Source organism: Pseudonaja textilis, chromosome 5 (genome assembly GCF_049901715.1).
Source record: "Pseudonaja textilis isolate UNSWEBS1 chromosome 5, rPseTex1.2, whole genome shotgun sequence".
Taxonomy (NCBI): domain Eukaryota; kingdom Metazoa; phylum Chordata; class Lepidosauria; order Squamata; family Elapidae; genus Pseudonaja; species Pseudonaja textilis.
The window spans coordinates 47,986,876-48,010,187 of NC_141994.1; the positions used below are offsets into that span (position 1 = coordinate 47,986,876).

General features: G+C 36.1%; 1 protein-coding gene and 1 long non-coding RNA gene across 2 annotated transcripts in view; one reads left to right on the forward strand and one right to left on the reverse strand.

The window, feature by feature from the left end:
* The window catches only part of LOC148125641 (uncharacterized), a 49,273-nt gene that overhangs the window by 24,603 nt on the left and 1,358 nt on the right, over window positions 1-23,312 (reverse strand). The gene's annotated exons all lie outside the window — the stretch shown is intronic.
* On the forward strand, window positions 2,655-22,145 carry DMC1 (DNA meiotic recombinase 1). The gene is made up of 13 exons (XM_026696276.2): window positions 2,655-2,711; window positions 4,841-4,885; window positions 5,581-5,727; window positions 11,744-11,826; window positions 13,190-13,242; window positions 14,208-14,249; window positions 15,311-15,383; window positions 16,099-16,190; window positions 17,526-17,599; window positions 17,708-17,822; window positions 18,363-18,423; window positions 19,403-19,519; window positions 21,440-22,145. The coding sequence occupies exons 1-13, from the start codon at window positions 2,655-2,657 to the stop codon at window positions 21,507-21,509; spliced, it is 1,029 nt and encodes a 342-aa protein (XP_026552061.1). The 3' UTR covers window positions 21,510-22,145.

The window sequence follows — 23,312 nt, forward strand, 5'->3', positions numbered from 1 at the left end:
AGAGCACCTCTTTTTAAAGAAGAGCATTTCCAAATATTAAAAATTGTATTATACTAGTATATCTATAATGTTGTAATTATGTTGTAATTTAATTATGTTGTAATTAAATCATGACAATAATAGATATGGATCTATATATATATATATGAAATTATTTCTATTCTTTTTGTAAATATAATATTTAATTAGGTTCTGAGTATTACCTTTCAAAGAGGATATTCCTAAACTGGAACATATACAGAGGAGAGCAATCAAGATAATTAGTGGCCTAGAAGTTTACATTTGTGAAGGAAAACTGGGGAGACAGAGACATGATAGGTCTCAAGTATCTGAAGGGCTACTGTATAGAAGTCCAGCAGAATTGATCAAATTGTTCTTGAAAATATGCCAAGAAAAATTGAGCTTAAAGAAGTTTTAGTTGATCAGAAGAAAAAAACAATCCTAATAGTAAAAGCTGTTCTGTTCCGCTCTTAATTGTTAGGAAGCTTTTCTTTAAATCCATTATTCTGTGTCCTTTGGACTGGTATGCCAGTGTTTCCCAATCTTGGCAATTTACTGTGGAATTCTGGGAGTTGAAGTCCACACATAGCAAAGTGAAAATAGCCAAATTTGAAAAACACTGTCTGAGAAGCTAATTTCTTTTTTCCCTCCAATTTGGGAGCTCTGTTCCCAGAAGCTGTAAATTGTGCCTCCAAAGTCGATATCTGAACTGCAGGGCAGTCCATGTCAACTTGCGTCAAACTCAGTGGCATATAAAGCAAGGTCTGAACAGCATTTTGAGTGAAAGGAAATCAACCTCTCTGTCCCTAAGGCTGCAGATTATTCCCCCACCATCAAGTTTTCTCTCCTAGCCCAATTTACTTCCAAAATTACTAAAATGTTATTTACAAGTTGGCATAAAGGTGACATGCAGAGAGAATTGAGAGGAGATAAACTTCATCTACCTAATTTACCTCAGATTTACCTATTTAATTTGCCTCATAGCATTCAGAATGTCTGGTGAGGAAGCAATAGAGGTTTGAGCAGGGAAAGACTGATATGCCATTCTGAGCTTGTGATAAAAAAAGTAACTGTTTTTTACAGAAGATAAGAGAAGGCGGCCTTTGCAAATTTTACACTTCTAGCTTTCTTTCAGAAGCAAGTCTCCAGAATAAGAGTTGGCCTCCATAGATAAAATCGATATTAAAATGTGTTCTAGAAAGATGAGGATCACACATATCTTGTATACCGTATACTGTTTTTTTTTTCAAAGTTGCACTTTAAACAATATATTATTTCTCATTTATTAGATGGCTATTGCAAATTTAGACAGGAAAATGTGGCTTATGATGGAAGTGAGCAACATTTTTATGTGTATATGGTAACATGTACAATTATGTAATGGATATGTTGCATAATTATTATCTATATACACACACACAATTATATTTGTGTATTTTAGGAGTGTAATTTGAAAATGATTAGATAAGTTATACATTGCACTATAATAAAATTCACTGTGAACCTGTTAGTTTATTGTTACCATAGTTTTATTACCACATTGGTATATCCTGCATTTATTGTCACTGCTATTGTTAATGTGGGATTTTATCTTGCAAACAGCACAATGACCCATGGGTTTTATCTTTAATTGGCCAGACTATGTTCCCTTGCCTTCCAGCTAAGTCAGATTGCCTCCTTTTATTCCACCTATTGATGGGAAAAAGTGAGCTTCTGAACTTTGTGTATGTATAAGCATATCTAAATCTAAAACTACATAGAACAGTTTTATCAAAATCGGTTTCAAAACACAGGAGGTCACTGTAAATATATTAAACATCCTAAGAGCTTAATTAACCATTTTTGTCCTAAAATACAAGAAGCCTAATATATAAAAATATTTAAATATTAATTAGAAAATAGAAAAGATTAATATGAATATAAGAGCAGGTAGAGATGTTGTTTGATGCATTTTGAGTAAGCATAGCTTTATGCTTCCTTCCTTTCCTCACAAGAGTTAGGGTCTCTGTTAAAGTACATTTATTAATTTCATTCAGAATATTATCACCTCACAACTTTAGCCAAGTTAAACATACTTTCTTGAGGGACATTTGGTTTTCTTCAAGCATGAAAGGGAGAGAACTGTATGAGATAATCATTATTTTAAAAAGGACAGCATTACCATTAATTTCATAAATCTCCAGATTTAAAATTTTAATTACTGTCCATATTCTGGATGCTAATTTACAATATTCAAAGAACTGTGAATATTACTATAAGTTAAAACATATAGTAAATATATAGTATTTGAGGACTGCCTTCATGTATTGTAGGCATTCATAATTACAGTGAACTGGGTATGAAAGCTATTTTTTTAAAAAGTCTCAAATGATGTTGCAACATTTTTGGTAATCTATTTCTCCTTTTAAATCTACTTGGAAAAGATTTAAATCAGGGCTGATTCAAAGATCAGATCACTGTAGTAGTGAGTGGTATATTTATTTTGAAATGAAATTCATCTGAGTTAATGTATTTCAGTAATCTACTTAGCCCCTTCTAGGTTAGCATAATATAAACATCAAAAACTCATAAAATAATTAGCTTATTTATGCTTTTTAGCAGTATTGAATTGATTTCCGCAGCACTGACTGAATTCTATTAGTTCTGTTTTCACAATGAAATCTGTAGAAGACCAAGTTGTACAAGAAGAACTAGGATACCAAGATGAAGAGGTACGGAAGTATATTTGATTCAGTAATAATTTTCAATGTAATTTGTCCCTTGAGAAAATTCCATACAAGAAATGTAATAAAATGCATAGTTCATCTACAAATAATAATTTAAATATAGATCTATGTTTATATTGTCATTACGTATCAGCATCAAAAGAATAAGAGTTAGTTGGCAACAGGCAGGTGATCTCAGTTGAGAACAAAGAGTTAAACAGGATTGGACTTGATATCTGAGAAGTTATTAGAACTGTAGACTTAAAAACGTGAGACTGGGATGAGAAGAAACATGCTGAACCTAAACCCAAATAAGATGGAGTTCGCATTTATTCATCAAGATTGTCAACTAGTTCCTGTGTTTCCTTTGGATGGGATGACTGTCCTAAGCACGGTAGTGAACATCCTTTGGATGTTTTCCTTGATTCACATTTACTACTAAATATACTTAAGATATACTTTACCTTTTCCCACATGTAATTAGATAAGATTAAGGGTTCAAAAATATTAAAATAGGAAAGGTCAGTGATGGGATTCAAATAATTTGACAACTGGTTCTCTGCCCTAATGACTGGGTGGTCATGGCTGGGTGGTCATGTGACTGGATGGCCGTGGCCAACTTGATTGGTCTCACCCTTAGGAAATTTCTCCTTAGTCCAACTCACAATAAAATAGCACAATAAAATAGTGCTATTTCAATATTTAGAATAGAATAGAATAACAGAGTTGGAAAGGATCTTGGAAGTCTTCTAGTCCAAGCCTCTGCTTAGGCAGGAAACACTACACCACTTCAGACAAATGGTTATCCAATCTCTTCTTAAAAACTTGCAGTGTTGGAGCATTTACAACTTCTGGAGGCAAGTTGTTCTACTGATTAATTGTTGTGTCAGGAAATTTGAGGGGCTCCTACAAAAATGAGAGAGTCAATCTATTTTCTAAAGCACCAAAGGGCACAAGTGCTGTTTCCCCTCCTTCTTCCAAGGCCAACTGGTGTTGGTAGGAAATGAAAAGTCTAGCTCATTGTCCCTTTATGGGGTACTATAGGGCTCGGTGCTCCTTTTCAACATCTCCATGGAATGAGATATTACTAATATGCTGACATTATTATATAAATTGTATTATATATCTCCATCCCGGATGAAGTAAGTGCTGTAATGGGCGTCCTTTCACAATACCTAGATACTGTGGAGGTCAGACTGGGTAACAACAGATTTAACTGAACCCAGTAAGAGAGTGGGTGACCTCTTCTGTTCCTGGGATTTTACCATCCCTAGTCTTGGATGGAGTTGCACTACCCCAGTCTTCTTGAACTCACAACTCCTGATCAAAAGCAGGTGACAGCCATGGCCAGGAGGCCCTTTGCCCAAGTCCCATTGTGCACCAATTAAGACCTTTCCTGGACAGGGAAACTCTATATTCAGTCATTCATGCCCAAATCATCTCCCATGGGGCTATCCCTGAAAAGTATTCAGAAGTTTCACTGGTTCAGAGTGTGGCCACATGGGCCATATTGGGTGCCCAAAGAAGGACACATGCTATATAACATCCTTGCTCCATGAACTGGTCATCACTTATAAAGTTCTATATGACATAGGATAAAATTACCTACAGAGCTGGCTTCACCGCATCTCATCAGCTTGCATCAATCAATCAGGCAGAGAAAATACACTGCAGGTCCTGTCAGTCAAAGAATTTTGACTGGTGGGGTGTAGGAAGAAAGCCTTCTTGGCTACTGCCCCTGCTTTATAGAACATCCTATCCCCAGTGGTGAGGAAAGCAACTCCCCAATATCTTGACTTTCTGCAAAAGAGTTAAAACTTGGCTGTACATCCTTGAATGAGGGGCACAGAAGCCCTTGCAACTGTGGTGCCGGCTAGTCCCATTAGTAACCCTCCCTCCACACCGGTAATAATCATCTTGGCATGGCCATTTTAGGATTTTTTTTCTTTCCCCCTTTTTGATGTTTAATTGCCATCATTCGACAATTTTAAATGTTTTAAACCTGATTTAACTTAAAATTTTATATGAGGTTTTATTTATTGGTTATATCTTGTCTTTGGGGGAGATGGGCAGTTTAAACATATGAATATAAATAAATAAATAAAATAACCAATATTCTGTTCTGATGTTAACAGGAATCATTTTTCCAGGACATTGATCTGTTACAGAAGCATGGAATTGTAAGTACATTCAGGGATTAAACTACAATACCATAACAACAGCAAAAGTGGGTGTTTTCTCAATGGATGTAAACTCTTTCGATACACTTAAACATGATCCTCTCTTTCTGTCTTTAATTATTTACACTTTTAGTTATCGTAATACTTTTTTCTTCTATCTGTGCTAAAAGGAAGAGATTGTGCATATGTGTGTTTTCATCTGTATTTTTGTGAAAGTGGTTTGCATGTGTAAGAGAATGGCTGGTGTAAGAAATAATATTTGACATAAATGAGCCATATTTTAAAGGCAAATAATTTATTAGTTTTTTTAATCCTATTATTATTTTTTATAAACAACTCAAGGCAGCTTTCATACCTAAGGTGGGACTAGAATTCACAGTCTCCTGGTTTCTAGCCTGGTGTCTTAACTATTACACAAAACTGTCTTTTCCTGACCATGCCTTTTTTTAAATGTATGGATTGTGTTGTGAATTGATGCATACATAAATGCATATGGATTTATAACTTTTCCTCCTGCCCATGTTTATTGGTGAAAGAGGGATAACATCTGCAGCACTGGCTTCACCTAGTATTGGCAAGATTAGGCTGAGAAGAGGAAGACATTATTCCAAAGAATATTTATTTCTAGGAAGATCATCTTAAATTCAGAGTCATCTTTCTTTCACTACTTTAGATCATGTTTATTTCCTTCACAGAATGTAGCAGACATTAAGAAGCTGAAATCAGTAGGAATTTGCACAGTCAAAGGGATTCAGATGACAACTAAGCGCGCATTATGTAATGTGAAGGGACTTTCAGAAGCCAAAGTAGAGAAGATAAAAGAAGCAGCCAACAAACTTATAGTAAGCAAAAATTATCCCATTAGATTTTCTTCATAGTTATTTCCTACAGGAAACCTGAGAATGTACAGGTAGTCCTTGACTTTAGCATATGTGATTCACTAAAATATATCACATTTTCTAGGAAAGCATTTAATTCTACACTTTCCTGGTTTTGTTTTTATTTTCTCTTTTCTCGTTTCTCAGAAAAACTAACAAAAAACACTAAGATATGACCCTGTCTTGAATTGTATTACCCTAGCTCTCAAGATTGCAGAATTCTGATAAAATTATTCAAAGTTATTAGAAATTAATTCATACACACACACACATTATAGCGAGCATCAAACAAATACATGTACATGTACATATACGTACATACATACATATATATAATGTGTTTGCTGCTTATCTCACTATAAGGCAACTCTGGATAGTTTATAATATTGAAATAAAACCAGAAATATGTGCATAAATATATATAATTATATTAAAAAATACAATAAAATACTAGTTATAACTAAAGATGGGAAGGAAGGAGAATATATGAGAGCGAGGTGGGAACTGCTATTAATTGATCAACAACCTCCAGTGTGAAATTCCTCTATCAGGGCTCCAAGCCAACAGGCAGAACCAGGTCTTCAGGCTCTTACAGAAAGTCAGGAGGGTGGGAGCCAATACAACCTCAAGTGGCAACATGTTCTAAAGCAGAGGTGTCAAACTCAATTTCATTGAAGGCCACATCAGGATTGTATTTTACCTCGGAGGGCCAAAGTGGATGTGCTCAACATCACTCATGTCAGGGGTGCCTGTGGTGGCCCGAGCCCTCTGCCAGAGAAAACAGGCTCCTGAGCTCTGTTTTTGGCTGCAATGGCCTCCTGTAAGTAACCCTCTGCCAATGAAAACAGAGCTCTAGAGGGCTGTGTGCAGCCCACCCGAGTTCTGTTTTTGCTGGCAGAGGCACCACAGGCCAGTCTTTTGCCGTTTCCAGAGTGGCCCTGCGGGCCAGATCTAATCACCCCGCGGGCCGGATCTGGCTCCCGGGCCTTGAGTTTGACACCCCTGTTCTAAAGGATGGGGCCACAGTTAAGAAAGCTCTTCTCCTGGACCCCACCACCTGGAATTCCTTGGCTGATGGGATCTGCAGCATGCCTCCACTGCTGGCATGGGTGGAACGGACCTGTCCCATAGGGATGAGACAGTTTGTTTGTGATGATACAAAAGCAACACAGCCTGAGAACAGGTCTAACTCCCTTTTATTGCTGCAACTTTGCTCCCAAACATCTCCACGTTTACTACAAGTCCTGGAGCAAAGCATTCACACGCACCTTCAGCAGCCTCTGGCTGCGAGTAGTCCAATAAGCAAAGTTAGCCAAACAGTAACCAGGGCCAGCAGTCCAGTAAGCAAGGTTAGCCAAACAGTAATCAGGGCAAAAATTTCAGCAAAGTAGCAAACCGGGCAAGCAGCACAAAACAGAGTGTCAACTCATAAAATATTTCTATGGTCTTTTTAGAATTGCCAACAGAAAGGGAGGGGGGAAAGGGGTTTGAAAGAGCAGTGCTGCAGCTTGGAAAGCGAAAGTGCATTCCATAAATAGTTTTTCAAAGTTAGTAACTAGGTGACTAAAGTTTCTGCTGTGCAAAATTCTAACTGAAGAACATAATTGATGACTCTTTGCTATGGATGTGTCTCATTGGAGAATATGCATTATGATACACGCAGGGGGTGGGGGGAAACCAGGGTCAAGGGTGACAATGAATTATGTGTCTCAGAGTCAGCTACATCCAGGCAGTGCCAGACATGCTAACTCCCAATAAATCCTTTTGAAGTTTTGGAAGTTTGGCTCGAGATTCATGATTTAATTGGGGTAACTGGGAATCCTGACAGAGAGCACAGTAATCTCCAGGTGTCGGCAAGTGCACACGAGGCTCCACAGATTCCACACTTGTTCCTGACAAATGCCTCTCCCACCAGCACCTCCTTACATCTCAGTCCCCAGGTGTGCCTTGCAAAGGGGAGCAGGGCACTTTTCTCCCTCGTCTGTGTTGGTCTCGCCTTCTTCCTCCAAGGCCAACAGATTCAGACTCCAATGGGGGCATGACATGGTTCATCAACTAATCTGGTCCTATGCCATGCAGGGCTTTATAGGTAATAATCAACACTTTGAATTGCAACCTGTAGCAAACCAGTAGCCAGTGCAACACTCAGAACAATGGTGTAACATGGGCCATTTTAAGGGCCCCAAAGATTACACTGTTCCAATCTGCACCATTTGAAACTTCCAAATGCTTTTCAAGGATAGCCCCCATATAGAGCACATTGCAGTAGTCCAAGCATGAGATGACTAAGCTTTGAATGACTGAGTGCAGGGACACCTAATCCAGGATAGGCTGCAACAGATGCACAACCCAAAGTTGTCTTCTAGCCAGTCTTTTTTTTTTTTAAACAAGTTTTATTGATTTTACCGACAAACAAACAAAACAAAACATCATTAAACATTAAAAACATAAAACCTCTTTCCATTGTAGATCCTTACAAGGCAGGTAACATATTGCTTTATATCACGTACTTATAGTTTATCCCATTTCCATATAAACACGTAAATTCCCTTTACCAAATTCCACATTGTTTCTCTTTAATCATTATTCAATCATATTTCCTTTCTGATTTATCTGCTATCCAGTCATCAACTTTATATTTTCCTCTGGCTTGTTTATAATTATTCTCATCTAGTCTTCTTCCGAGATTTTATTATTTAATTCTTAATTAAACACACACACATAAAACATAGACATAAAAACATAAAACTTTCTTCTAGAAAGTAACTTGGCCCAGATTACCTCTTTTTGTATGGACTCAATTGTATTCACGCTCTTCTTATATACCATTACCCATCTATTTACCATTCTATATCTATTATATAACTCCTCTCCACTTTTGCCTCATCTTAATTCTGTTTTATATATTTAATCTTGCTTTTTAAAAAAATATTTTTATATCTTTTGTCCATTTCTCCATTTACATCTGTCTCATTTCCAATTTAAGAAAGAATAGTTTCCCTGAATCACTAATCGGAGTATGATGCCTTTCTATCATTCCCCTAAGTTAAAATTTAAAATAACACCTAAATCCCAATCAGATTCTGCTTAGTACATTCTACTATTTCAAAAACCAATACTACAATAATAAATCCATAACAATCAACACATTAATCCATTAAACTCTATATTCAAACTAATATTTTAAACATTCCCTTTAGTATTTTATTAAAGCTTATTATCATTCATTATTAAACCTTTTAAAGTTATACCTTGATATTTTAGTCTTTTATTAGATCTTAAAAAGTTCTAATTATCTACTTATAAAACAAATACCACTATTAGAATACTCATGTGTACTTTGCAGAATCCCCCCCCTTTTTTTTTAAAAAAACCCATATATTACCCATTATCCCTGAAAAAAGTTTCCTTATCTCCATCTTGTCTTATATCTTTGTAACTTTTTTCCCCCTTTTCTCTTTCCTTCTTAGCCCGCCTAAACTTTTTACCCCCTCCTCTCCAAACCTCTGCCTTCTTGATTTCCCCTTTCTGTTGCATTCCTCTTTCCTTTTGCTTTCTAGCATTCTGTTGTTTTTGCATCTTCTTTTTCTCTTTCATAAACATTTTTTTATTTCTTAAGTCCTTCCTTTTCGCTCCTCTCTTTCTCCTTTCTTTCTTAGTCACACTGTTTAGTTCATTAAAAATGGCTTCTTCCTCGGCTTCTTGCAGCTGTTGTTTAATTTGCTGACACATGACAAGCACCATATCTAGGAAACAAAGGGCTTCTCCCATAACATCTTTGCCTTCTTTCTTTATTTTTAAATATTGTTTTTTAAGTTCATCAAGAGATAGAGCCATTTTAAACTGTTTCTTCTTCTCTTTCTGTATCCTCTTCTTAAACCAATCAGTTATTTCCAAACTTAAAACAGTTCCCAAAAGTCCCAAAGTCCCACAGTCATCAAGCAGTCCAGGCAGAGTACAAGCTTCTTCTTTTTACAATTTCTCTTCTAGGGGTAAAGTCAAATTAGGGGAAGAAAAAACGTTCAATCTGTGCTTTAAGTCTTTCTTATAATTAATTTCTATTCTCTTTATCTTCAAGGCATCTCCTCCAGCAAAGTCTTAGAGTAAAAATTTGTTTTCCCAAGCCTCTCCCTTCCCACTTATAACAAAGGAGTTTAGGTTTTACCTTCTATCAAAAGGCTAGTTTCCCTTGTCCATTTGTTAATTCCATAAGGGAGGGAGAGTAACTTCCCCTTTTCATCACTTTTCTTCGCAGCTGAAAACATCAATCGGGAACATTATAGCTTCCAAGTCATTACTTTCCCAGGTGTTAAATATATCCTTAAGGTCCCAGTTCGACCAAGAAAAAACTTTCTTTAAAAAAAAAAGAAAACTCCTTCTCCCTCCTGCGCATTCTTTATTATCCAATTGCCGGCTTCTTTATGGTGGCCATAAAAGACCACCGCTGCACCATCTTGAGAGAAGGGGGTTATTGCCGGCTGGGGGGGGGGTTTGCGATGCTCCTCACCCCCGTCCGGATCCCCCCTATCTTCAGCTGCCCCAACAGGGCAGCCTTAGCCTCCAAATCCGTCAAGATCTGAGGCACCAAGGCGGCTAGCACAGCAGGGATCGCAGAGAAGGCGAATCCCTGCTGTCACCGAAGCCAACAACCGGAAGTGTTCCCTCTTCTAGCCAGTCTTGAGTCCAGGAGAATCCCCCAAGTTGCAGACCAGGTCTGTATCTAAAGCAAAGTCCCACATCTTTAAATCCATGTATCCAGAGCCATTTGATCTTGCCAGGGTTCAGCCAACACCTGTTGTTCCCCAGGCAGGCCCCCATAGCCTCCAGCACTAATACTTTTTCACTGTTCTTCTTATTTAATATTTTTTCTTAAAACAAATAATTTGTGAAGTAATTCGATTTTGCAAATCAATAACCAATTGTTTCAAAGTAATTTGGTTTCAGTCTTCCTCAGGTCCTGCTTTGATTCAGTCACATCAATCCAATTCAGTTAGGAATTCTGCCATATATAATACATATCCTTAATTTACGTCACCATGTGTTTTGATAGTTTGCTGCATAGAATCAAGCTTTGCAATGTCTAGTCATAGTCAACAAATGGTGAAAACCTAGAGTAAATCTAAATTCATTAGTTCAGCTCAGCAATCTGAAGTGATCTTGTAACCAGAATATAACTATTAAAAAGTTATTGCTTTCTACAAAATAAGCATGAACTACTTTATTCAGATTTGTTAATTCAAGAACTGTTCTATACACATTTGAATATATACCCCACTAAATATTATGCAAATTACATTGAATAACATATTCAGAACTTCAGGTAGTCCTTGACTTACAACCACAATTAAGACCAAAATTTCTGTTGCTAAGCAACACAGTTGTTAAGTTGCACAAAGGCTCTTCTAGCTACAATGTCACCTACCCTGAGCAGGCATTAGAGCTGCACACTGGATTTCTCTGGGATAATGCAATTCCATACATATTTAATATTATAAACAATTTTATGACCTTTATTGTAACACTTATTAAGTGAATCATTGCAGTTGTCAAGTTAGCAACACGAATGTTAAGTGAATTTGACTTCCCTATGACTTTGCTTGTCAGACAGTTGCAAAAGGTGATCACATGATCCTGGGACATTGCAACCATCATAAATGTGAGTCAATTGTCGAGCATCTGAATTTTAATTGCGACTGTAGATATTCTGCAATGTGTCAGGGTTGGTCAAATGGTCGTTAAAACTATCATAAGTCACTTTTTTCAATGCCATTGCAATTTTGAACAGTCACTAAACAAACTGTTGTAGATCAAGGATTACCTGTATACTAATATCACTACTACATGGTTAGGAGTTTTGATCAAATATTATATAATTGTTTGCTCTAACTACTTGCATTATTTGTTCAATGTACAAAGCAATTTACAAATATTAAACTACCATGACTGCAATACATATTAAATAGTTTCATTTTTCCCCTAGGAACCAGGGTTTCTGACTGCATTTGAGTATAGTGAGAAGCGAAAGATGGTATTCCATATTACCACTGGAAGCCAGGAATTTGAGTTAGTAAACTGACAATCCTACACCCTTATTTTTTTCATTTCCTTCATGCTCAAGTTTTTAATCTTTTGATGTTAATTTAGTTTCAGCTGAATATCTGTGCCCCATTCACTCACACTCACACGTCAGTGTGGTTTATGGAGGGTTTTTTTGTCTTCCCCCAGCAGTTCTCTTCCCCCAGCTTTAGCACTGTCCCAACCAAAACCAGCCATGAGCAAGGCCAGATTAATCCCTCAGGCAATGGCCAATTAGTCCCTAACACAAATAGCAAGCTGCTCAAACAGCAAGTCGAATAAACATAAAGCCCTCAGGCAAAACCTAAAGTTCATCTGTGTTAGCTGATGGGTTACAGAAATTCAGAGTCCCAGGAAACATGAATGAGTACATAGCCACAACCACACACATTGCTTCCAGCAACCCCTCCTTCCGCCTGCTGTGCTAAATAGCTGCGGGTGCAGCCCATCAAGAGGAGCGAGGCCTCCGTTTCTCTGCCCTGCATGCTCTGAGATTCACCACAGCAGGTAGCTCCTCTCCCTCTTCTTCAATAGCCTGCAAGCCGCCCCTAGCTGAAGCTGTTCTGCCGGCAGTTCAGAGTCAGTAATTCATGACATGCCAGGAATGATCTCATTCTCCCTCCATTTGGCCTCTGAGGAAGTGTCGGAGGAGTCGTCATTATCTTTATAGCTTCAGCAGTACCATAATTAAGCATTTAACAGTGCCCCTGACACGTTATCTTACTCCCAGAGATTATATTTTCTATTAAGTAAAATGTAAAACTGTTAGAGAATGGGCCAAATTCTGCTTATTAAGGGACAAATTATTTTAAAATTAATTAAATTAGTATATAGCATACTCTATAAACAACTGACAGTCACTAGATTGTAATGGGGCATAAGTTTAATAAATTTAAATGCTTGCTTTGGTTTATAAATAAAGCTGAAAAAACCCCAAAAGGGAATATTCTGATTAATTACTTTTTTTTATATTTCCCTCTTTTGATATCATATATCAAATAAATAATTGATTTTACTCACATCTCCTGATATTGTCAAAGTTTTAGTACATTTTAGTATTTTTCATTTTAAGCAATAAATTATTCCTAGATAATTTAGCACGCCAGATACTCTATCAGCTGCCATTCTGTCAAATACAATCAACCAGGTCCACGCATGAACAGTCAGTCAGGTATTTTATTTCTCAAGCCTATAAACAGCCGATTGCATCTGGGTGAGACTAGATAAGTGGGGGTGCCTTCTTGAGCCCATGTAGGAATTCCAGACTAATTTCTCATTTGACTCCTCCCCCTGGCTTGGCCAGTCTCAGTCCTATACATTCCACGATTTTAAGTTTTTTTCTTCTTTCCAGTAAACTCCTAGGTGGTGGGATTGAAAGCATGGCTATTACAGAAGCCTTTGGAGGTTAGTGAACATATTAGGGAATAATTCCCCAAACCATAGGAATTGTAAGTATATTGAACAGGCACTACATTTTGATTTCTTTGTCAATATTTAAAAGTCATATAGAACTGGAAGGAGCTATACCTTTTTTTTGTATTCTGGTACTTACTATGCATGTAAGAAAAATTTATCAGATTGCAGTATATCTAAGTCAGTTTTCTTAGTGTGATACCATTCAGGTTGGATAGAATTCCCTGAAGATATTCGGGTTGGGAATTCTCATGATAGTCATTGCAAAGCATCTTTAGCATGCCTAACTGGGTTGCTTTAAATGTTTAAACCCATTATTAAAATTACTTAATGCCATCTTAATATTTTTAAAGTAGTTTGAGGCTGTATCTCTGCATAAATGTTGTATCTAGTTGAAGTGAATGGAACCTCAAGTAGATAGTAGGTAGGTATCCACTAGGTAGGCCACACCAGAAAAATCAACTTCATAGGACGACTAAAGTTATACTATAGTGACAGAAACTTGCAATCTTCTTTCTTCTTGCAATCCTCCAGTGAATCAGGATGATCTGAATGACTTCTGAATACTATCTTCTTCCTCAGGCTTCAAGAATATTTCAATGCTATCTCCATATTTCTGTCAAGCTATCTCCCTTATTCTCTATGTCAAGTGTCCCTTCTAAGTGGTTTTCATATCAATTTCATTGGATAATGGAGTTCTGCATATTATCATGATATTCAATTGATCCTTCCATTATGTGACAATATACATATTTTTATATAAATATATAAATCTTTATAAAATTTATCTGAACACAGGAGCTTTTCTGCAAGTAAATTGACATGATTTCAAATAAGTAGTTGTGTTAGTCTTTGAAACAAAATAATAAAAAAAACTTTGGACTAATTAGCGAATGTATCTTTGCATGACTGACTACCCTTCTTTACAATTTTTATTTTTATTTTGTTTTTAATAGAATTCCGAACAGGCAAAACCCAACTTTCTCATACTCTTTGTGGTATGTATCAAATCATAATTATATTTAAAACTGCATGTTCAATATGCAAAAATATACTGATGGTATTTAAAATCACACGCGTATGATGTGTGAACATGCTAAATACTATACTAGCTGAAGAATTAGCTTTCTTCTCTTCAGTGGTGGATTGTATATCTCACTTGGTAAGGATAACTCTAATCCTGCCTTCAGCCCCATAGCCTTTCTGACTCCCTAGTAGAAAGCAAGTCCCTAGATGCCACATTACAAAGAAATGAATTATACTGTGTATTTACAGCAACCATATTCTGAGGGGAAGAACTATAAGAATTGCCTTCTAGTCTTGCTCTGGCAAGTTCCTTAGCAATATCATCTACTTGATAGTATCTCCCAAAATCATTAAAACAGAAAAGTGTATTAAATGTTCAGGCTACGAAGCTTTCTTATCAGAATCTCAATGGTAGTGGAAAGAAGAGCAGTCAGGCTAAGCAGCTTATACTATGTATACAGCTGGCATGTTATCGGCAGAATACTTGATATGTTCCATCTGACAAGGGAAGTGATGAATGATCAGCAAATGACTTCTTCCATTGTTTCTGACATCATTCATGTTATGGCAGCCTCAGATTTTTCAGTTTTACTATATTGTACAAGATAGATGTGGAGGAAACAGTATCTGCACCATTGGAATATTCTCAGCTTCATACATGGCTGCAGCAATATTTCCAGTCCCTTCTTATCTGCAAATATTTATCTGTATAGAATTTAAAGCAACATACAATATACAAGGAAGAAAATACAAATATAAAGCCAATGTAAAATATAACAAAAACAAATCTATGACAGCCTTATCATTAGTTCCTATTACACCCTGGGAAATGCCATTTCTAAAATGATTTTTGAATGTTAAAATCTTTCATTTTGATCTTTACTCACCTAATTAACATAATACTGTTGTATGGAGCTTTTGATGCAGTGGCCGATAGAAAAAGGGGATTTGATGTAAAATTCATTCATTGTTTTGACAGTAACCCTTTGATTTGGGATATTTGAAAATTTGTTACTATTATTATTTATTTTAGTGACAGCCCAACTTCCAGGAGCAGATGGGTATACAGGCGGGAAGATTATTTTCATTGACACAGAAAATACATTGTATCCTGAATATATTGTGTTGACTGAACTGGGTGAAAAGATTTCAAAGGATTTCCTATACAGTATTAATAGTTCATTTAAAATTTGAGCTTATGGTACAGCATAAGCAGAAAAGACATTTAATGTGCAGAGAGGAGAAGATGAAAGCCACATGCAGGGAAGTGATCTTCCCATTTGCCATTAATTTTATATCTTAATGCTTATTTGAATACATGTTGTTCTCACAATTTACAAAACACAAGCACTTTCACCATGAGGTTTGTCAGTGTAGAGCTCATGGAGGACATCTGCATGATGTCAATCAAGCTAAATCCAAAGTTGTTAAAACAGCCTGTCAACTAATTTGCTTCCCTGAACTAGGCTGGATGTCACATGCTAGGAGCTGAGAAGTAGGCGATATAGGAGAAGTTACTGAAATGGGGACAAAGTCCTTAAACACAGGATTAATTTAATGGAATGTGAATTTAATTTGTCCTTCAAGTGAGGTCAAAATACAAATAGATTTTTAGATCATAAGTTTTGGAAGTTTGCGTTGCATCAAGACTGGTTTGCAAGTAACATCTGGCAATCAAAAGAGCATAGTTATTAAAAGAGGGGAGAATTAGCATCTGGAAGTGCTCAGTTTTGAGAAGATATTTGTTTTTATGAATGGGATTCAGCTATATATCTGAGTACTGAATTAAAAATCAGATACCTTAACTAAGAAACGTTCCAGTCGTCCAGACCGCCTACGTGACATTGCTGATCGCTTCAATGCGGATCATGAGGCAGTTCTTGACAACGTATTGTATGCACGGGCTTATACCAGTAAGAGTGCAACCAGATGGCACAGGAATCCTGCTCATTTTAAGAATGAACAATTATGCATCAAGGGGTTATCACTGGAATGATGTCTATTTTTAAATTTCTGTTTCTGTTTTGAATGTACTCAGGATAATTATCACATAAGATTGAGTTATAAAGTTTCCCCAAATCTGAACATATTATCTATCAATTTATTTCTTCTCCCCAAAGAAATATTTATATTGACTTCCCTTCAAACCATATTACTGCACTATATGAATTCTGTACAGTGGGGTTTGTTTATAATACACGAGACTGTTTTCTTAAGGAAATTGACATAATAAAGGTATTTTTCTTTTTCTAATACAGTGTTCTGTACAAACACTCTTTCAAATGTTTAATCAGAATTTTCTAAATTATTGTGATAAGACCACATTTCTGCAAGCTTGTTACAATCAATCAATTAATCAATCAATCAATCAATCAGAATAGAGCTGGAAGGGACCTTGAAGGTCTTCTAGTCCAGCTCCCTGCTCAAGCAGGAGAACCTATACCACTTCAGATAAGTGACTGTCCAGTCTCTTCTTAAAAACCTCCAGTGATGAAGCACCCACAACTTCTGATGGCAAGCTGTTCTACTGGTTAATTGTCCTCAGTTAGGAAGTTTCTCCTTAATTCCAAGTTGCTTCTCTCCTTGATTAGTCTTCATCCATTGTTTCTTGAGCTGCCTTTTGGTGCTTTGGAAAATAAGTTGACCCCCTCTTCTTTGTGGCAACCTTTCAAATACAGGAATACTGCTATCATGTCTCTCTTTGTCTTTCTTTCCTGCAAGTGTTCTTCATACGTTTTAGTCTCCAGGCCTTTAATCATCTTAGTTGATCTTCTTTGCAGTTTTTCTCAACTTTTTTGTAATATGGTAACCAAAATTGGATGTAGTATTCTAGGTGTGGCCTTACTAAGGCTTAAGAGTACACTTTATTAAGCAAATAAATAAGTAAATTAGGAATATCACATCAAATGTTTGAACATGACATTGCACATGACTTCTGTATGGAAATATTGCAGAATTATAGGTAAAACTTATAATTACCTACATAAACATTACTCTAACCTCAGCTAGAAATGAATATTATCATACTTTGCACAATTTTCAAGAGAGGATTTCAAATATTTATGAAGTATTTAGCTTCTTTTGGAATTATTTTAAAGTAACATTTTAAAAATGGCAACCTAAAGATACTAAAATTTAGTTATGTCAGTTGTAACTCAACTACTATACATCTTGGTCTATCTAGCAAGTACTTCTACTTTTCTGATTTAAAACAAATGTTATTATTATTACTATTTCCTCCTTGGAAGGTGAGCATCAAATGGAACTACTTGATTATGTTGCTGGCAAATTCCATGAGGAACCTGGCATTTTCAAACTACTGGTATATATTTTATAATCCTGTTTATTATATACTTCAATTCCTTTAATTAATATGTTAATGTTTTAAATTTATTCTCATGAATTAATGTCTTTTTGACATTTAATGTAGATAATAGATTCCATTATGGCACTGTTTCGTGTGGATTTTAGTGGTCGTGGGGAATTAGCTGAAAGGCAACAGAAACTTGCTCAGATGCTCTCGAGACTCCAGAAAATATCAGAAGGTGGGATAAAGTAAAAAAAAAAACTTGCTAAGCACATGATTTTATGTACACTGTTTTCTCTTTTGAAAATCCCAGTGAGATTGAAAGATATAAGGGATGGAATCTTTTTAGTAATATACTCCCTATATTGTATAGTTGTACTCCACAAAAGGACACTTGACTTTTAATTAGACTTACACAACACTTTTTAATTTGGTTTTAATGATCTGGTTTAAGTTGATACTGCTGGGTATTTTTTAAACTAGTATTTCCCAATCTTGGCAACTACCATTTCATATTTCATGTGAAACAATTATCACCAATAGGGAATTTGAAGATTTGATGTCCACACATCTGAAAGTTACAAAAATTTCCATAATACTATTTTATTTGTCTGTTAGGGTTATTAAAACTGATTTCCATGCTTTTTCAATATTGTGGAGAATTTTATAGACATAGTTTATTAGAAATGCTTTAACAAAAGATTGTGAATACTAGCAGAATAATTTTTTCTCTCTCTTTATGTCTATTCCATCTTTTGACCTAATTTTCTTACTACAGAATATAATGTGGCTGTGTTTGTGACTAACCAAATGACCTCTGATCCTGGAGCAACTATGACGTAAGTAAATTACTGATGTTCTTAAGTCAAAGAAATAGGATTTCTTAATTATATTTTTAAATCACAGAAAAAGTACTCTAGAAACCCAAAGAAGACTCATACTTGAACCATACTGATAAGGGATTCTAGGGAAATAGTTTACGTGAATGTCAGTTTAAATAGTAAAAATGACTGAAAGTCTAAGCTAGGTATGTAGTTTAAATGCATCTTTATATTTAAAATGCATATGTTAAAAAAGCACCTGGGAAAATGAGGTGAAAATTACCGAGAGAAACAGCACAATGCAACTACTTCTTGTGTGGTCTCATCTGGAGAAAAGTCCTGCTCTTAAAATTATTTTTTGCTTTTAGAGTGCAGTTATAGGGTTCTTAGATTGGACCAATTCATATTCTCCTTCAATGATCCTGAGAATGATTGAGGCTCATACAGTATCTTGTTTTCCCATTGCAGATTATGCAGAATTCAGAGCTAGCTTACTACTAAAGCTTACTTGCAAATGATGTATTCCTGGCTCCCAGCATAAAGATAATAGTTGATGGAATAATTAACAATGGTTTCAGAAACTGGAAAGAATATTGAGTCAAGAATTCATTTCTTTTTGTCAAGCATTAGCTCTGTTATATACAATCTCATTTGTATTTAGATTGTGCTATAAACTGAGGAATTATTGGTTATTATTTTTTATGTTAATGCCCTTCTTTGTCCATCATCATTAAAGCCAATGATCAGTAATATGTGGAAAGAGAGAGAAAAAAAGAGTGAGAAAGTGAGTGCTTAGTCTAGCAGTTAAACCATCAAACTGCAGGAACTTGTGCAGAAGTCACATACGGACAAACATACAATAATTAAAAGAATGTTATTTTGTTAATATTGATGTTTCTCATGGCAAACTATATATCAATATTATTTCAAGATTTTTAATAATTTAGGGTCATATTCCTCACTTTGGATATAACAGTTCTGTCTTTATTTGATGTAGCTTTCAGGCTGATCCCAAGAAACCCATTGGAGGACATATTCTTGCTCATGCTTCTACAACAAGGATTAGTTTACGGAAGGGAAGAGGAGAATTACGTATTGCCAAGATATATGATAGGTAATATAGAAACTGACTGGTACAGTACAGTAGACTTCAACATATTCTGTGTAATCATTGTGTCTTATTTGGGTTTTAATTTTTAAATGAATGTGTAAAAAATTAAGATATGACTAAATTACTTTAATGTACTGTCAGTTGTGACAGTACATTATATTATACACTACAGTGTAGAATAGAATACAGTAGAATAGAATATTATTTGCCCAAGTGTGATTAGGCACACAAGAAATTTGTCTCCAGTGCATAAGCTCTCAGTGTCCATGCAAAACAACAGACTAATAATAATCAAAATGATACCAAAAAGAGAATTATCCTTTTATACTTGACACCATCACTTCTTGGTTTATGACAAACACTTTTTTGTAACCCAATTCTATGGCATTAAATGTTTATGTTTCTCCTGATATCTTCAACTCTAACTTCTATTTTACACATTGGACAGAAGCATGCTATTACCATGTTTACTTTTTCAGCAAGTATTCATCCCTCTCAAGAAACTGTATGCTACCTATTATCAGCAGTGCATCATGGTTTCAAACATCAAATTCATCACCTCAATATCTGATACTGTAACTGAAAACATCACCCAGCATAAATATTATATAAAAACATAGAAACATAGAGAAATATAAAGAAATTTTCCCCTCTAAGGAGTTTATATGAAAGTATTATAAAACTCTGTAGACGGGGGGGGGGGGCATATAATGTAACTTCTGCCACAATCCTTTTATTATTGACTGCATATAGGTAATCGACTTGCAACCATAATTGAGCCCAAAATTTTGGTCATAAGTCATAGTAATCATTAATCAAGACACCCACATAACTGCTACTGCATGACAGATCAAAGAAGCTGTCTTCTGAGGCAGGGTAGTAGACAGTTTCCCTCCATGTGCAGAATGGAATTTTAGTGGCTGGTTGGAGAAAGGAGATCAACAGATCTGAGCTTCTTTTCTTCAGCCTACTGCAAGAGTTGCCCACACCTCCATGTACAGATGGGAACTGTCATTTCTCCAGCCCACCATAGGACTCTTTCCACCCCATACACCCCATTAATTTCATGTATGGAGGGGAGAGTAGATCTTCCAACAGGTGGTAACAGTTTGTAACTTTTCCTGTCAGCTTCTCCATCGGCTTTCTGGGGAAGCCATTTGAAATGCAGTCATGTGGCAATTGGGGGCATGGTAGCAGTTGTTCCTTTGAGAAAAGATCATAAATATCCTTTAAAAATCTGTCATAACTTCAAATACTTATTAAATGATCTGTTGTAAGTGAAGGACTACCTGTAACAGGATATCTAAAATAACACTGTAACAATTGCTTCTATAGTGAGAAAAGCTAAATGAAAATTATATTATTTTTGAAGGTAAGTAATATCAATTATAATGTATAGGATTATAACATCTGGGCTGCAAAAATCCCACCACTATATGGTGACCAAAATGATACTGAAGTTTAACTTTTTACCCCTATCTACAGGGGTGGGATTCCACCGGTATAACAACCGGTCCAGTGATCGTGCGCCCGCGTGCACCAAACGCATTCTCTGTGGGCGTGCTCCACCTTTAAAAAGCTCTAATACTACTGCGGTCCCTCTGAATAAAACAGCTGAGGTGCAGCAAACTGCTCTGCCACGCAAATCAACTGTGCTCTAAAAAAAGGAAATAAAGCACAGGAAAGAGCAGGGGCCCACACGCTTGGGTTGCAGCGAACCAGTTTGCAGCGAACCAGTTTGCAGCCAGCTGATCTTCAGAGCAAGGGGTTCACACACGAACCAGTCCGAACCAATAGAATCCACCCCTGCCTATCTATGTTCTTCTGGATTTCTGCATCCAGTTCTATCATGCAATGTGTCTCTATTTATTTACAAAATTCCAAAAGAAAAGTAAAATAATTAATTTTTATTTCTTTTTTCAGTCCTGAAATGCCTGAAAATGAAGCCACATTTGCAATAACTGCTGGAGGTATAGGAGATGCAAAAGAGTAGGCTGATCTTAATGATAAACAACTGAGAGACTCCAATCAAATTATATCAAAAGTTATTTAGTTCCTACTTACTTATGTTTATTATTCCAAATGTAGAAAAGTTAAAATTGAGAGGCAGCAATATGATTGCTGGAAATGTTTTTTGATGTTGCTGAGCATATCTAATTGTTCACAAGAAAAGTCAATCATGTGAAACCATCCTTTTCATAACAGCACTAGTTTTGTGCAGGGTGTTTCTACTAGGAAAGCACCAATGCACTACAGTTGCAAAAGTGTGAAGTCTAGAGATCATACGAATAGAAAATATTGTTACTTAAAAACATCTCAAAATGCTTTATGGATCCTTTAAGGATTTTTAATGTAAAAATTTAAGGATTTTTAATGTATTAATTGTGCATACAGAATTACCCTAACTGAAAGTAATTTATCTTCATTTTAAAAAATTAACTTGAAAAGGAGTTTCTAGATCAGGGGTGCCAAACTTAGGTCGTTACAGGTCATATCGGGACTTTTTTCTCCTTCACTAAACTGGGTGGGGGTGGGGCCAGCACATGACATATCTGGCCAGTGGGCCACGAATTTGACACCCCTGTTCTAGATAAAGTAGGCTGGAATTAAAAATTGGAAATTGATTTTACTCAAGGAATATTTATTGTTTGCAAAGTTTAAATATTTGCTTAATTGTAATTAAAATATCTGCACATGAACTTCATGTAAAATCAAACAATTGCCTCTCTTTTTTTCTTTGAAAGCAAATTATATTGTCTATTCCATCAATGGATGTGTAATAAGCCCTCCAAATCTAAGTGAATATTTTATGGCGTATTATTTTCCTGTTCCCTGTTAAAGCAATATTCAAACATGTACCTGTTTTTCTTGAACACTGTCGCTCACCAGAAAATAACACTGAGCATTCTGAACATAAGTTGGGGTTCTGGATATGCATAACCCTCCAGCATAAGTTATTTTTCTTTTTATATTCTAACACAGCAGTCAGAAGTTGAAAGCATCCATTTACCATTTGTGAATTAGTTGGAGTAGGCTATATGATTTTTAAGCTATGATTAATGACCTCAAGGCCATTATCTAGTTAAGTGCCCACATGAAACAACCAAAGGCTTATGGCATCAGTAGATTATCTAGGTTAGCCTGTCAAATGTTTTGGACCAGAACAGTCACTGCCTTGGCCATGGCCATACTGGCTGGACTAATAGACAGGTTCTATATACTGAAAGAGTAACAGTTTTCCTCCCCCTCCCCAACTTCTTTTCACACAACATGAGAGAAAAACCACCCTTTGCCTGAAAATTATCCTGCTTATGTACTACCATGTAATTAATAAGAAAATGCATAGAAAATGTGTAGCTACCATGGTGTACAAAGTTAGCACCCACCACTCTTCTAGAAAAATGAAATATTTTGGGAAATATTTAAAAAGGCAGAATGATTATATTTCCCTAAAGGAGAAACATGCTCCTGGAAAGCAGCTCCCACCATTGTTAATAGCCCGAGCAGGACTGGTCCAGCCTATCTACAAGACAAAATACCTTCAGCTTCAGTGTGATGGGATTAAGACATGGCCCTTCAGGACATAATAGAACCATTTAGCAGAAGACACAGAGCTCACTGCATTGCACACTCTCCTAAGGACACTGCATCACTCAGCAAACAAATCAACTAAACCTGTCTGGGAGCTCAGACAAATATGACACCATAGGAATCTGACAACATCCAATAGAATACATGTTCTTGCACAGGAACAGGAAGTTCAAGTTCAAAGCCCAAGAGAAGGTATTGTTGGTAG

Bases quoted from the DNA above. Each gene is read 5' to 3' on its own strand.
- DMC1 (XM_026696276.2), top strand. From the start codon at position 2,655: ATGAAATCTGTAGAAGACCAAGTTGTACAAGAAGAACTAGGATACCAA. The intron at 2,712-4,840 runs GTACGGAAGTAT...TGATGTTAACAG, and splicing joins TAGGATACCAAGATGAAGAG to GAATCATTTTTCCAGGACAT. The intron at 4,886-5,580 runs GTAAGTACATTC...TTTCCTTCACAG, and splicing joins TGTTACAGAAGCATGGAATT to AATGTAGCAGACATTAAGAA.